General features: G+C 53.0%; 5 protein-coding genes across 5 annotated transcripts; 4 read left to right on the plus strand and 1 right to left on the minus strand.

The window, feature by feature from the left end:
* Positions 1-651: 651 nt before the first annotated feature.
* Positions 652-2,405, plus strand: PG997_003471 (uncharacterized protein; the record flags this gene model as incomplete). Its single annotated transcript, XM_066807786.1, has 5 exons — positions 652-798; positions 873-896; positions 959-2,042; positions 2,111-2,192; positions 2,243-2,405. 5 exons carry the CDS (start codon positions 652-654, stop codon positions 2,403-2,405), a joined length of 1,500 nt encoding a protein of 499 aa, XP_066671404.1.
* Positions 2,406-5,378: 2,973 nt separating this feature from the next.
* Positions 5,379-9,377, plus strand: PG997_003472 (uncharacterized protein; the record flags this gene model as incomplete). The annotated part of the gene is made up of 5 exons (XM_066807787.1): positions 5,379-5,437; positions 5,580-8,465; positions 8,521-8,878; positions 8,936-9,050; positions 9,160-9,377. The coding sequence occupies 5 exons, from the start codon at positions 5,379-5,381 to the stop codon at positions 9,375-9,377; spliced, it is 3,636 nt and encodes a 1,211-aa protein (XP_066671405.1).
* A 763-nt stretch (positions 9,378-10,140) lies between these two features.
* On the minus strand, positions 10,141-11,027 carry PG997_003473 (uncharacterized protein; the record flags this gene model as incomplete). Its single annotated transcript, XM_066807788.1, has 3 exons — positions 10,141-10,540; positions 10,769-10,884; positions 10,911-11,027. The coding sequence occupies 3 exons, from the start codon at positions 11,025-11,027 to the stop codon at positions 10,141-10,143; spliced, it is 633 nt and encodes a 210-aa protein (XP_066671406.1).
* Positions 11,028-12,433: 1,406 nt separating this feature from the next.
* PG997_003474 (uncharacterized protein) lies at positions 12,434-13,546 on the plus strand (the record flags this gene model as incomplete). The annotated part of the gene is made up of 1 exon (XM_066807789.1): positions 12,434-13,546. The coding sequence occupies one exon, from the start codon at positions 12,434-12,436 to the stop codon at positions 13,544-13,546; it is 1,113 nt and encodes a 370-aa protein (XP_066671407.1).
* A 370-nt stretch (positions 13,547-13,916) lies between these two features.
* PG997_003475 (altered inheritance 24) lies at positions 13,917-15,143 on the plus strand (the record flags this gene model as incomplete). The annotated part of the gene is made up of 2 exons (XM_066807790.1): positions 13,917-14,213; positions 14,289-15,143. 2 exons carry the CDS (start codon positions 13,917-13,919, stop codon positions 15,141-15,143), a joined length of 1,152 nt encoding a protein of 383 aa, XP_066671408.1.
* Positions 15,144-15,821: the final 678 nt, after the last annotated feature.

The raw sequence follows: 15,821 nt of genomic DNA on the forward strand, positions 1-15,821 counted from the left end.
CTGGGAGCCCACTAGAGAGACCCGATTTCGGGCAGTACTCAGCCTGATAGTCGTGGTTATAATCGGTAATATCTTTCTCTTTCTTGGCTAGCGAAGAACCCCCATTTCAATCTATTTCGATCTCGATAGATCAAAAGTCGAGAACGTCAAAGGCCCAGGTTAATCAGTCGACCCTGGCGCGATTTCTATTCGCTATGGAGGATCGCCAAACCTAGCTCGGCTGTCGTTTATAGTTAGCCTGGTAAGCAGTGGAGTAACTCGCTGCAACTCGCCCGCGAAGCCGCGAAAAGCGCCGTCGCCGTATCATGATCGCCAGTTGGCAAGCTGGAAAGCTACCCTATTACTCACACGCGCCAAGCGGTAGGGCTACTACTGCGTAGGGGCGCGTTTATTAGTGCTGGCGAAGAGCTCCGGGAAAGAAAGTGGCTAGCTCATGCCCAGTTAGCAGCGTACCATCGAGCTTTTTGATTTTTGCTGGAGCGCGAAGACATTGATCTTGACGACAAGCAAAAAGAGAAAATCCCTCTGCGTATCTTTCCTCTTTTTTTTTCTTCTTCTTCCCTGTTTGTTTCGGCCAGGTTGCCTCAGTTATTGTGGCAAGAATTCGACATTTGGGGGACAGTATAGTTCGCCGAACTCGATAGCGCAACGATGGCGACACCGGTAGCAGAACCTTCTGCTGAGAAGGATGTAGCCATTGAAATGGTTGGCGAACAAGTCTGCCCAACCGACCCCACTGTGGCAGCAAAAGCGGTTCGGAAGATTGACTGGTTCCTCATCCCGGCCATGACAGTTGGTGTGAGTAGCCGCATCTTCAAAGAGAAGAATAAACCGAGGAAAATGATGTCCACCTCACTAACACGAGTTTACAGTATGGCTTGGTTTATTATGATAAGGTATGAGCCCGTCCACCTGTCAATATGCTGGTCCGTCGAAGGGACTGACGACAGGAATACAGGCCATCCTCGGCTCGGCAGTACTGTTTGGCATGACCTCGGACTTGAAGCTGAGCGTCCCTGATCCGCAAAGACCCTCGGTGGTCGATACTAGCCGCCTCTCATGGGCCACTTCGCTTTTCTACTTTGGCATGCTGGCCGGGCTTTACCCCATGTCGTTCGCGCTGCAGCGGTTCGACGTGGGCAAGGTCCTTGGCATCATCGTGTGCCTCTGGGCTTTGATCTGTATGCTCACGGCCGCCGTGACATCCTACGAGGGCCTCTACGCACAGCGTTTCTGCCTCGGCTTCATCGAGAGCGTCATTCCGACTGCCTTCATGACCATCATCACCGGATACTACACCCAGCAGGAGCAGTCGCTCAGACAGAGCTGGTGGTTCTCCTCGACGGGAATCTGGACCATTATTGGTGGCGGGCTCAACTATGGCTTCGCCCAGATCACTGGGGGCGGGCTCCATAGATGGCAGTACATCTATCTCCTCGCTGGCTCTCTGACCTTTCTATTCGGTCTGTGCTGCTTCGCTGTGCCCAGCTCGCCAGTGTCTGCTTGGTTTCTCTCTAGGGACGAAAGACTTGCGGCTGTGGAAAGGTTGCGTTTTGGTCAGACCGGAGTGCGGTGCACTCAATTCAAGCGGTCCCAGCTCAAGGAGGCACTGCTCGACGTAAAGATCTGGCTGGTTTTCATCATGATGGCCTCTGCTTATACCGTCAATGGCGCAGTTAGCGGTTTCGGCCCCTTGATCGTGTCAACGTTCGGATGGAGCACTCTCGAGTCCATCCTCTTCCAATTTCCCCTAGGCGGTCTCTGCCTCATGACCATCCTCTTGACTGGTTGGCTTGGTTCGCGATACCCCAACATCAGGATCCCGATGCTGATTGTGTGTTGCCTGCCGGTGATTGCCGGATGCGCATTGATCTGGCGGAGTGAATGGAGCCACCACGCTGCCGCACCAGTGATTGGATATTCCATCACAGGTACCTTCGGGGCGGTGGTCAGTCTGATCATCACCCTGGGTATGTCAAACGTGGCGGGCCACACGAAGAAGAGCTTCACAGCCGCGACCATTTTCGTTGCTTACTGCGTCGGTCAGTAGTAGCCCTCAAAAGACCAAAACCAGACGTTTCCGAATCCTCACAGCTGACTTGCCGCACAGGGAACATTATTGGACCGCAATTGATCAAGTCACAGACGAAGCCAGCCCATTATCCGGAGCTCTGGCTCGGTCTTATCATCTGGTAGGTTGAGAATGCCTCCTCGAACTCGGTCTATACTGATACTCCACCAGTTACTGTATTACTATTGTGTCTGCCATCGCGCTGTATGCTGTACTACTGCGAGCAAACCGCAGCAAAGAGATGAAGTGCGAGGAAGACACGAGCGAGAGGGCTAAGCTCGCGTTCCAGGACTTGACGGACAAAGAGAACCCATATTTCAGATACGTAATGTAACATTTTCGGTGGATCGCGCTGCACCGCAGAACTCTGTTGTTTGAACGATTCCACCAGCGTGGAGGAATTGTGGCATCTTTCCACATGAAGCAGGTACCATCACTCCGTGAAGAGAATTCCTCCAACGGCGCGATCTCTGCAAACCGATCTTGCGTCAGAGCAGACAAGAAATATTTGCTCAATGTATCAAGAGCCGGGACAGCATCAGTTGCCGCAACATTGTCGATGTGTAGTCATCAGCTCCTTGTGACACGTTGTTTGTTTGGCACGATGATCATGGGTTCGGCCAAGTAACATCATCCCAAGTAAGAAGAAAATTTCGAAGCGACCAGTGGGTTATGTTTTTTAGAGGCGTGGTATCGTTAGTCGCGGGAACGTGAAGGTGCTTCATATTCGAAATAACCAATTCCTTATGCCATGGGTGCACGTTTCGAGTGCATACCGAATGGATGGACCCTACATCGTCTATGGCTTCAATAACTAGGAATATCCATGGTCTCCCGTGGTATCAATCACAATGGGTCGATGAGGTTCGATAAGAGAGGTCAAATCCAGTGAGGCTTAGTCGAAAGCTGATGCGTCTTCACTCCATCAAAGCCATCAGTGCATACATATGTGTCCAGCTCCGTGCGAGTTACCCCGGGTTTTCTATCAAGAGCCGAAAGAATGCTCCGACAATAGGAGGCCTGTTCGGGTCGATAAGTCGCGCGTTGGTCATCGTGATTGGGTCTTGGCGCGGGTTAGGGTTTGTGCCAAGCATGAGTAGATCCAAAAAGGGGGTGACGTTTCAAGACCGTTTTTAGATAGAGGTTTGCCCTTGGATTTGGAACGGCCATACCGAATGTTTAATAAACCAATCGAGATGCTGGGTGCCCGCTCTCGCAGTATTAGCGATTGTGAGTTGAGGGATCTATGATTCCGAGGCTGTGATTCGGGAGTTTATACAGATCTGGTGTTATGGGAATTTGACAAGGGCCCCTGAAACGATTGAATTAGAGTTGACCCAGGAATCCAGGATGCCTATGTTTCCTTGGATGACACCTTACTCAGGCAGCGGGAGCCGAATGCCTGGTAGAGTCAGCCGCGTGGACTGCCGTGTTTTCCCGACCAAGGCCCATATGAGAGGTGGTATTGTGCAATCGCTTTTTCCCACGTTGCAAGCAAGGATAACACCGGCGAGGTTGTCGATATGCGCAGCTGAAGGTATTGACACAGACCACGTATTGGACCAGTTTGAGGCCCTTCTCCAGGTCGGGCCATAGGGCTATGAAGCCTTGATTTGCCGTTGTCTTGCAACCGACTCGCGGGGCTAAATGACCAAACTTTGCTCCAAAGCCGTGCAAAGGCCGTGGGCAGGTCGGACCAGACCAGGATCATGGCTGTCGGTAAGCCATCACGAGGGACGGTGGCAAGCTACCTAGCTCCACCTTCCCGTCATTTGTGTGTATTTCTTCCGTTTCTTTGCCATGGCCCTAGCGAAGGGGAATCCTTTGCTGGTACGGGCCGGAGGCCGAGAAGAGTGGCAATATCCGAAGCTGCTGGGTGTCTGAGTCTTGTTTCCTCTGGTTCCGGCTATCAGCAGGCTATAGAGTTTTGCCCACACGCGGCCGCAGGGCGCCGCGACGAGGTTGAGATGCAGGCCAGGCCATCGCGTGGGTAGCGGGCAAATCTTGCTTGGCTGCCTAATGCACCCGTTGGGGGGCTTGGGGACGGACCTAGAGCGATAATCCTGGTGTCGATGCCGATTTTAGATAGCGAATAAAATGGGAATAGCAAAGTGGGCTGTGGACGAGACGACAGCGAAATGGCCGTGTATGACATTGAGCCGCAGGTAGATTGTGGTAGATTGTTTCGCCAAGCTGATGTGTCAATGGACGGGACGAGCCCGTCTGGAGTTGAACAGTGTCAATTTGCAGGCAACGCGAAAAAGAAACGACGCTCGCTAACCTGGTACGCGTCGCCGCCATGATCCATCTGAAGACCGCAAACAGGCCCTCTAGCAGGTGCCATTATCCATTATCGAAAGGTGCATGCATGAACAAAGCCGTGTTCAGTTGGGTTAGGTGAGCCAGGTGAGGTTAGCTAAGTAAGGAAAGGGAACTTTAGGAGACGACAGGCTCAGCCAATGCTCAGATGCTCTAGTTTAGTTTCCATGCTCCCATACTTCGGCTCTAAGCTAGAGGCTGAGATGGGCTTGGGAGCTGGTTGCGTGCGGCGCATGGTGGGCTTTTAAGAACTGGCCAGTGCAGGCTAGTCCATGGTAGCGGGCCCCTAAGGGCGCTGGAACCGCTGGAACTGCGAGGGTTTAGAGGATTTAGTGGCTGGCTTGCGGGTATCCCACCCCTCTATGGGGTCGATGGGTACTGGCCGCAGCGGACGGGGGCTTGGGGGGCTCCCTGGGCTAGCTGGGCACCTATTCTAGGCCACTCGATTCAAGGAGGGGTCCTCTCTCTAGCGCTCCTTGGTCGCCAAAACCACCATCGCGGCCTCTCCACCCCCCACCGAAACCCACTTACCTAGGTCTGCGTGAGGGTGTCGATGTCCTTACATGAAATCACTTGATCACGGAAATTCGGAGCGAATCCGCCAGCGTTCTGGCTGCCCGGTGACAGAAAGACGCTATCTGCCTGCTAGGTATTCTATCTCGCACTGAATCGCCCATGTCCCTGCCCCCGGTCCTTCTCGATATATCCTTATGTTACGTTACCGCACAATGCTTCATAATCATACCTTTCCCCTACACTTGGTTCTCGTCCCCGCGAGAATCTGTGCCCCTGCCTATCTTGATCTGCCTCTTACTTGGGGTATAGGCCTAGGTGTCATGGATCGTATTTCATCCACTGCTCCGAGCTAGTATCCGTCACTATCTCGACCCAGTTCGCTTTCTTTCCCTCTGCCCAAAGTCTTTCGCCTGGTACGAGCGAATAGGCCACCTACTTTTGTTTCTGAGCCGCTGGCGCTTCGCCTCAGACAATGGGTAGGCTGTCCGAGGTGGCCCGCGAGCGGGAGGTTGTCAGATATGCTTCGCATCTGTACGTACGATATCTCGTTATCCTTTCTCTTTCTATTCGCTCTTTTCGGTCGTTTCGTTTCGTTTCCTTTCTTAGAGCGTTGGCTGCTTGATATGCGCCACCTCCCCTCCAACCTCGATGTTGTACAACTAACAGTCAAAAGCTATGAGATCGCACATAAACCGCAGTTGGCAACTGACCCTCCTTGTGAACCGCTCCCGACTACGTGCGCAGATCCCGTCTTGACAGGACTTGCTCAGCTTGGCGCTCTCCGGTTAGACGCCACCCGCTGCTTGATATCAATTTTCGACAGGACACACCAGCATGTTGTTGCCGAGGCTACATCCAATTCTGCTCTCGCGCCTGGAAACAGAGGCCAGAACCTGTGGTTAGGGGGCATTGCGATTCCGAGGGAACAAGGCGTGTGTGAGCATGTATTAGTACCGGATTCCGACGCTGGAGAGACCAGCAGCGATCTGCCTATTCTATGTATACCTGATCTGCAGGCCGATCCTCGATTCAAGAACTTCTCACATGTCGAGAATACGCCCTACAATCGATTCTACGCTGGCGTGCCGATCAAGTCACCAAAGAACATCAACATAGGTGTCTACAGTGTTTATAGTGACCAGCCTCGTGGCTTGTTGGATGATGCGCAGGCCCAGGTTCTGCGGGATGTGTCACAAACCATATCGGGCTACCTCGAGTCCAGGAGGTCTGATGAGAATCTGAAGCGCAGCGATCGCATGGTACGAGGAATCGGTAGTTTTGTCGATGGAAAGTCCACAATATCAAAGTGGTGGTTGGGGGCGAACACAGGACCTACCCCTGACATTGGCGCTCCCGTTACAATTCGGCAACCGCAAAACCGACGCGGCAGCGATGTTAGCCCCCATTCTCGCGAAACTGCACCGCCGCGACCGCACCCGTCACCGTTGCAACCGAGCTTTCCAGGCGGCCCGTTCGATCCTGCGAAATCCGATGATTCGATTACATCTAGTGCATCGTTAGGTGCACCGGCCACGATTACCAAGACAAAGTCGAACGTTCTTGTGTCGAGCCCAATGGCCAAAGCACCAGCTGACGATGGCCACACTTTAGAAGTCAAGGATGTCTTTGCTGAGGCTGCGTCAACAATACGAGACGCCCTTGAAGTTGAAGGGGTGGTCTTCCTTGATGCAGTCATCGGATCATTTGCTGGTCTTGTCCCCGGTGGAAAGCAGCATTCTGCAAACTCGTCTATCGACTCCACCGTCACTACCCCTGGCGAAGAAGGATTCTGGAAGATATTAGAGAACTACGAAGGCCAGTGCTGTAAGGTCCTAGGCTCATCAACTTCAGATGACCGCACTGGCGACAAGGTGTCGGCCGGTGATCATCGGATCGACATTCCAGAACGATTCCTTAAGACACTTTTGAAGAGATATGCTAGCGGTAAAATATTTAATCTCGAAGAAGACGGTTCTGTCCATGTCGCCGATTCGTCCGACGGAGAATGGGCCTGGTATGCAAGGCGCGACTCAGTAGCCTTCCCCTCTCCCCTGGAACGGTCGTCGCACGGCGCTCATTCGCAGCAATATGAAGGCAAAGCCCTCTCCGCCATATTTACAGGAGCCAGGAGCGTTGCATTCATTCCACTCTGGGACTCTGGCAGGGAAAGATGGTCTTCAGGCTGTTTCGTCTGGACGAAGGATCCTGCCCGAGTCTTCACGGTGGATGCTGAGCTCAGTTATCTGCGTGCCTGTGGGATGACGATCATGTCAGGCCTTGCACGTGTGGACACGATGATGGCTGAGAAAGCCAAGTCTGACGTCCTCAACTCCCTGAGCCACGAACTGAGGTCTCCGCTTCATGGTATCGTCGCTGCAGTTGAGCTGCTGGATGGTACTGACTTGGATGCCTTCCAGGGCGAAGTTTTGCACTCAATGGAATGTTGTGGGCGCACTTTGCTTGATGTCATGGATCATTTGCTGGACTACAGTAAAATCAACAAGTTCATGAAGGACTCCAAGGACCAGTATAAGAAGGGCGCCCAACTACCGAAAATGAAGAATGGGATTCAAGAATCGTTCGAGACCATGAGCCGCAAGAAAAGTTTGTCTTTCAGCTCCAAGATGACCAACTTGTCTACAGACATCGACCTCAGTCTTCTCACCGAACAAACCATCGAAAGTATCATGTCTGGCCACAACTTTCAGAAGATGTCTATCCCGACTGGAACTAGCCATGTTGAAGCATTTGGTCAACATTCCAAATTTGCGAATCCGATGGACATTGGTAGCGACACACCATCAGTGTATCTTGACCTCGACCCAATACATGAGATCTCGTGTCGCACTGAAGCAGGAGCGCTTCGGCGGATTATCATGAACCTGCTCGGGAATTCTCTGAAATACACAACTAGTGGATACATTTATGTTTCTTTGAGGAAGCAAGACCCGAACCACGTGTTGCTGGTTGTCGCTGACTCGGGCAAGGGAATAAGCGATGACTTTCTCCATCACCACCTGTTCAGCGCCTTCTCGCAGGAAGATGCCTTGAATCCTGGCACTGGTTTAGGCCTTAAGCTGGTGCAGCAAATCACCAAGGTCTTGGGTGGCTCTATCCATGTCGAGAGCCAGGTGTCCCGAGGAACAGCTGTGTCTGTCACGCTACCTCTCCTGTTGCCATATGGTACAGTAGACAGGGACTCGGTATTCAGGGAACGGATTGAGAAAATTAGGGGTCTTCGAGTTAGCCTCCGTGGCTTCAAAGATACCGCGGAGACTGTTGGGCTACCCGGTAGAACGCCACCTTCGGAGATGTACTTGATGGAGGCGCTATGCCGTCAATGGTTGCATCTGGATGTCGTGAAGCCCGATTCGCGAGATGTCCAGCCGGATATCATCATGTGTACAGATCAGTCCCTGAACGAGCTTGCCATCGAGGGTGCCACTGCCACTCTCCCTCCTGTGGTTGTCGTCTGCCATGACTCACTGGCTGCCCACCGACATGCGATCGTCCAAAGAAAGGGCAAGGAAAAGAATGTCCTCGAGTTCATGTCACAGCCGTAAGTCATCTTCCCTCACGAAACTCTCCGCGAGTCTGGTACTAACCTACAACAGAGCGGGTCCTCGCAAGGTGGCTCAAGCCCTCGTCCTTGCATTGAGTAGATGGAATGCCACTTCGCCTTCAAAACACGACTTGCCCATTACTCCACCAGATTCTGCTTCTTGGTCTGATCTGGGAAGTCGTCGTGGTAGCCTTCTATACTCTAGCCCTTCAGCCCAGCTTTCGCGAACCGCGTCTTTCTCCGAAGAACGCCGTTTCTGCAGGGGACCGCAACAGCTCGAGGTCCTCACCGAGCTCGAGATCAGTCGAACGTCCAGCAACGGATCCCCGATAAATGACCAGAATATTTCTCAGCCTAGTGCGCAAAATATAAAGTACCTACTTGTCGATGACAACAAGATAAACTTGCAGGTCAGTAAACCTGGTGTTCGAAACCAAGATCCCACCATCGCTAACCCTCACCTCTAGATCCTGGTCTCCTTCCTGAAGAAGCTCAAAAAGCCTTACGCAACAGCCAACAACGGACTGGAGGCGCTAGAAAAATACATGGCCAGCCCTGGCGACTATCGATGCGTATTGATGGGTAAGCACTTCTTTGCTCGGCACCGCTTTCCTCCCCCTTTCGACCCTTTCTCTCCCCCTTCGGTATGCCTTGCCCATGTAACCACTCTCTAATCTACTTTTGCGAGTAGATATATCAATGCCCATCATGGATGGTCTGGAATCGACTCGTCGCATCAGGGAATTCGAGCACACCAAAGCACAGCGTCCGGCCACAGTCATTGCGCTGACAGGCCTGGCAAGCGAAGATGTGCAGCGCGAGGCCTATGCGAGCGGCATCGACGTGTTCATGACGAAACCTGTCCGCCTGAAGACCCTCGAAGATACCATATCCAACATTGGAGTCTAATCTTTATTTCTCTTCTTCTTTCTATTCAAGCAAAGACGTCTTTCTTTCTTTTCAGTTTGACGCCCCCATACCTTTTGTTTTCTGGTCATCTTTACGCAAAGCATTTGCAACCCATATCTTGCTTCCATTTTGGAGTCGGCGAAAACGCGATAGAGGGACCGGGTGTTTGGGTGCCTTTCTACATTGGCTTTGGGTGGTGCGCATTGAGTTTCGACTGTTGTTGACATGACGTACCACCGGTGACTTCTGCGAAAGCATTCTGAGTTCGTGCGACGACTGTCGATGCGTGGGGGTTCTTGCGAAAAGCATTCTCGTTATGCTAAATGGGAAATACCTGCGGTGGTTCTCGTTGGTTTGGAGTTGTTTTCTGACAAACCCCTGATTTTAATGGAAAACAAGGAGTTGATGTTGAGCCCGTGTACCATACCAACCTAGAGTGCGCTGTACGTAAATTGTATGAAAAATGAAAAGATTCCGAGTATTATTACATTTTGATTTTTCCTACTATGCAAGATTGGCCGTCTATCTAATCCGTTGTCAGCCAGCTATCTCCTTGCCGGCTATCTCGTCCCTGGCTTTATCCCAGCTCTAAACCGACACGGAAGGAAGGTCACATGAACGAGCGTTTTGTGTCTTACTCTAGCAGCAGTACTATAGGTTGTGGCGATTGTCGGGCTGTAGCCGCCTTGTGTTGCTGCATACGTTATCTATGAACATCCAATTAGGCTACTACCCAGCACTCCAGTCATCTTGATTTCCTCCTCTAGAGGGCCATGGCGCCACCGACCAGCGCAGCAACACCGGCCAAGACGGCGTGCTGCGTGATCTGCGGCAGCGCGGCAGCGCCCGTGCTAGAGCTAGTCGGCGCAGCACCACCGCTGCTGGGCGATGCTGCCGCGGAAGCAGCGCCGGAGGAGCCAGATCCAGATCCAGAGGAGGACGACGCTGCCGCCGTCTGGGCGGGCTGGGAAGCGGCGCTGCCATCGGTGAAGGCGGCGAGCTTCTCGAGGCCGCCCGTGATGGTGACGGGCATGAAGAAGTCCTCCGACTTGAAGTCCGTCATGGTCTCCGTCTTGGTGCCCGGGTCGTTGGCCTCGGAGCCACCTACCATCTTGGTGCAGACGCCGGTGTAGTGCTCGACCTCGCAGTTGACGCTCATGGTGCTGAGGCGGGAGGGTTAGCTTGTGGTTTGGTTGGGCTTAAGGCAAGGGGGCTAGGAGAAATGGGCTGGGAAGTGGGTAGGCTCATGTGCCGAACAGTGACGACATCACGTCTGTTATTTGAGACTAGATGGGATATATATACCATCTTGCTGGCAGCAGGGTCGTTGATGATGAGAAGCACCGGGCAAAGCGAACGAAAGAAGAAATACAGAAGAGGCAGTTTCTTACAATGCAGGCGGCTCGTTCAGCCCAAAGGCGTACGAGCCGGGGGCCATGATGACGGTGGCGCCGGGGCCCAGACCGCACTCCTCGGCGTTCGGGGCACACGTGACGAAGTACTCGACCTTGGGGGCTTGGTCATGGCGGAGACGACGGACGCGTGGAAGTTCTCGCCCTCGGAGCCGGGGAGGAACATGTTCATGAAGGTGGTCTGGGCCGTCGCGAGGCCCGCGGTCGAGAGGAGCATCAGAGCTTTGATGGAAGGCATGGCGATGTTTATTGGTTTTCTTCTTCTAGTCCCTGAGGAGTAATAAGAATAGTAATAATAATAGTAATAGGCGGAATAGCCTGGCTAAAAGATTGGAAGAATAATACTGTATTATTAAACGAGCGTAAGTGGTGACTTGTCAAACGAGAGACTGGGTTGAAGGTATTTTCAAAATTGACGGACGAGCGTATCTTGCTAGTTAAATAGACTAAATAGAAGCTCACGATCTGGTAAACGATCAATCACAAAAGCCGAAAAGATCCTCTTGGCTCGTTTCACGCCTGCCTGCTACCAATATTAGTCCATACCCGTGCCGCAGCGCTCGCGCTGTCTTTGATGCCTAGCGCAGCAATTCCGCATCATGCGGCGTGAAATTGGGCGCTTTTTGGGTGCTATTCACCCCTGAAGCGGGCGGCGCTAAGGTGCATCGGAGATTCAAAATCACATGGGGCCCGGCAGTGGGCTCCGCAGTCAAGGCAGTCTTCCAATCCAGGCTCCCAGTTCCTCATGGCATCGTACCACCACGCTGGGTTGTCCGTGATTGAAGATTCTCAGCGGGCTGACCGACTCACTGGAAAGGAGAGGAAGCTCAACATGTATACAAGCAAACTCAAGGTGAGACTTGGATCGAAGATCAAGCTTACATAAGACCCCTTCGTCGACTGGAAACCATGTGGCACCCTTGCCTGATACGTCCCGAAAAGTGTCAGCATAAGTTCAATGCCGGAACCGGATCGGCTCCGAAAAGTCACCATCACTAAATCAAACCGTGTGGTGGGAAAGATACGGAAAAGGCTCCGTCTTTGAAGGAGATACCTCGAATCAAGTCTCACCTTCAAATGATACTGATCACTGCCTATCCATTCAGAGTAGAAAATTCAATGGCTGTGGCTCGGAATACTTACGCGACATCACATATGTAGATATACCTGCCTATGTTATCGAATCGCCCAGGAGCTCTGATCCAGCTGCCTTGAGATGGAAAACACCAGTTCTTGCGTCAGACCAAGCAGGTGAGGCAGAACTGATGACCCTGCGACACGGTTTCGTTACGATGCAAGGCTAGAGAAACTGTGCATTTCCAATCGCTTTGTTTATGATCTGACATGTGTGGTCATGCATAACCTCGTATGCCGCAATTGGCTGTGGTATAGTTGAGTCACCCGGCAAAGCTCACAGATTTTGGCGGCGTGGCTTTGCCAACAACCGACCAATGAGCGTTGCGTAGGCGTCTGCTGCCTAGGTAAGTAACCCGACACCGATGACTCGGAGTATCACAACAGTCAGCAACGGTATATGTAGGTATTGTATATAGAATGTGGCAATTAGCCTCTGCGATAGACTGAGCTATTCTTGATAGTGCCCAATCCTAACGATATCGACGCCATACCCCGATCCAAATCAAGATGGCATCGCTACAACAGGCGATTCGGGACACCGCCACCCGCACCAGCGAGCTCTGGATACAGATTGCCCAAACCGACTATGCGCCGTCAGCTTTGGGACAGCAAAAACGCCGAGTCGTCGAGTTGAGCGAAGCCTTAGACAATGTGACGGCCCAGATCAAGTCACTCGACCAAGATAGGGGCACGGCTTTGATGTGCCACCAGCGATACCGAGACAGCATCGTCCGACGCCTCGCCTACCGAGCAGCATGGAAACACAACGAATACCAAGCCAAGGCTGCATCGGTAGCAGCGGAATACTATGAAGTACTTCAGCAAGAATACCGGGCCAAGGAGAAGAAATGCGCGCTCGAGAGACAGTGCGAGGACGCCGTGGCGTTACTCGAAAGCCTCGAACACGTCGCCTCACAGCATCACGAAGCCCAGGCGGAGCTCGACCGTCTCTGGGAGCGGATTTTCTCCCGTTGCACTTCCAAGTACCAACACCAGAGGGCGCTGCAGCAGAAGGTGGCTTCAGCGCAGGAAACCCACCGCCAGGCGCAAGAGCGATGCGAGGAGTCGGGCACCATTGTGGAGGCGTTGGCCGGCTCACTGACCCGGGTCGCAGCCGCCTTCGAAGAAGTGAAGAAGGCACTCGTCCAGGGGCAGATGAGCGGCGATGGCGCCGAGACCAGCTTCTTGCAAAAGGCTCAAAGCCACGTGGACTCGGCACAATGCCTCTTGAGGCAAGCCAAGTGCGACCAAGAGTCGTTAGAAGCCATCGAGGATTTGCGCATAGCTTCCCGGTCCCAAAAGGGTTGTCAGTGGGATGGACCCTACAGCACGATCATCTGGCGCGACAGGATTCGAATATCAAGGAAAGAGCTTGAGATGTGCCATGCTGTGCTCAAGCGAAATTTGGGTGTGGCCAAAACGCAACACGAGGAGGCCGAGTTGGAGGTCGAGGTGTGTGCTGAGGCCTTGAGGACCTCCAAAGAGTGTTTGCGCATGGCAAGGGCAGCGATATACCTCGAGATTGCTGGGAATGAAGCGTTGTCGATGGCCAGGTTGGAAGACATTAGCAGGGGATCGTCACCCATCGTAGCAGCTCCTCCGCCATACTTGACAGCATAGGTCGATGCCCAATCAGGACACAAAGTCGGCATGGAACAGAATCAACGAGTGCAAAGCAGAACCGAATTTCTAAGAACAACCTGATACGATAACAGTTTACGTATGTCTATTTTGTTGGAATCATCTTTGTTGATGCTCGTGGACGAGCCGGAAGTTCCCGAGGTTTAGCCCGGGCATGCTGCCATTTTAGTAGCGCCCAGAAGTTGTACCTAAGCGGGAGCTTGGGCCCGAACGAACTGACCTCATCAAAATAAGTCTGGCAGTTGGGATGGAATCCGGTTGAAGCTCCAATTCTAGTTTTCTGGACCGTACTCGACTTCGATTTCAACCCTGCGGCCACTCGCGCCCTTGACACTGCCGACTCGCCGCCATGCGCACTGCCTCTGCTTTGATCAGAAGAGGTCGGGCAAGCCAATTGGCCGGTCAGAGCAGCCACATCTGCCGGCAATGTAGGGCAATCCAGATCAGCTCGTCGCCCACGACCGACTCGCCCCGGCTTGGCGGGGATGCCTTCGGCGCCTCGCTCGACACCTCGAGAGACGTCCCCGATGCCCGTTTCGAGGTCCTCGGCACGCCCTGCTCTCTTTTGTCCGTCTCACTAGCCGCCTCGCAACGACTTTACACGAGAAGGGGGACTCTGGTGGCCGTCTCGGGCAAGGCACAAAATGTAGGACACACATCGCACAAGTACCATGCGTACATAGTATATCGCTCCTCGGGACTGACGTTTTGATCGTACCAGGCGCAATCAACGCTGTCCCTGCTCTCGCCTCTAAGCCGCGCCGCCACGGGCGTGCCATTCCTTTACCAACGCATTACCTCTACGTCGCCTATAACGGCCCTCATCGCGACTAAATCGCCGACCACGACGTTCACCGTCCTGCATCTCGATGGAACGACAGACTGGATGGTAGCGCAGCGTTCCGCGCTGCTCGCATGGACTGGCCACACTCTGCAAGTCACGCCGCGTATTCAATATAGGCTCCCGCTGGCAAACTGGGGCTCGTCGGAACTGACGGGTCGAGGTCTGGCGGCGCTGTCAGCGCCGGGTCACACGTACCAGCTTACATTGGCGGAGGGCGAGGAGTTCGTCGCACATCCTTCGAACGTGGTGGCTTATACGATCACCCGCAACCCACCGCTTCCGTTCCGATTCAAGAGCACCGGCATCACGTTCCAGATACCCTCTGTCACCAACTGGCTGGGTAACACCAAGTTCTTCCGCACAATGCGGCAGACGGATTGGTACAAGCTGATGTCGCGGGTACTCTTCAGTATGCGCACGACGGCCCGACGAACGATCTGGGGCGACCGGCTGTTCTTGCAGTTCAAAGGCCCCATGACGATCCTCATGTCGAGCCGAGGCGCCAGGATTAGCGACGTGCTCACCAAGGACGACGTGAACGAGATTGCCGACTCCCCAGCGGGTGCCATCCCTGCTGCCGTCGATCTTGCCACCAAGCCCAAGACGGATACTACGACGATGCCCAAAAGGGTCGAGCCCACGGTCAAGGTCAATGTCGCAAGTGTTGGCACGGATGGGAAGGTACACATTGCCGACGCCACGAACGCCGAAAATTCTGAAAGGCCGAAATAGACGTGGTCGAAATTTTGCACCAATAGCATCAATAGCAAAACGACATGTAATGATAAACACTCAAAAAAAAAACCCTCTTGTCTCGATATCGACGTGCAACCTAGCTTGAAAGGACAAGTCTTGTGGCTGGCTTCAAAGGTATTTTGGATTTTTCATATAGCCAAGTGTATCAGAATTCTGCAAGAAAACCCGGAGTCATACATTGCATAGATTGGCTTACGCAGCTCTTGACGTGTCGGCTAAGCGTACACCTGAGTCGGGGGTCACATGAGTATCATGAACAAGGAGCAGAAGTCTTCCGGAATGGCTGATAGTGACTAAGGCAAGTCCGCCTTGCAGCTCAGCGTTCAGGCTTCACGTTTGATGCTCTTGACAGCCCTTGATTAGCAGCGGGCCGGTGTTCCCGGCGTGCAAGCAAACTACATAGGTAGATCCGAACTGGATACCACCAAATCTCAAAGCCACTTATCGCTGATTTACGTATTCCCTCGGTGTTGCATATGGCCGTGAGATGTGAGACACTGTCTCGCCAGGACTCAATCCTTATATCGCGCGATTTGTCGCCAAGAACATAACATACTGCTTCAGCATTGTCGCCGATTTCTGCCTCTGCTAGTATAACAAAAACAGGCTGTGCGATGCTTCTTCTTCCTGTTAGGTTTAATATTGCTTTAGTCA

Source organism: Apiospora hydei (genome assembly GCF_038363865.1).
Source record: "Apiospora hydei strain CBS 114990 chromosome Unknown utg000004l_segment0_segment0, whole genome shotgun sequence".
In the NCBI taxonomy this organism is placed as follows: domain Eukaryota; kingdom Fungi; phylum Ascomycota; class Sordariomycetes; order Amphisphaeriales; family Apiosporaceae; genus Apiospora; species Apiospora hydei.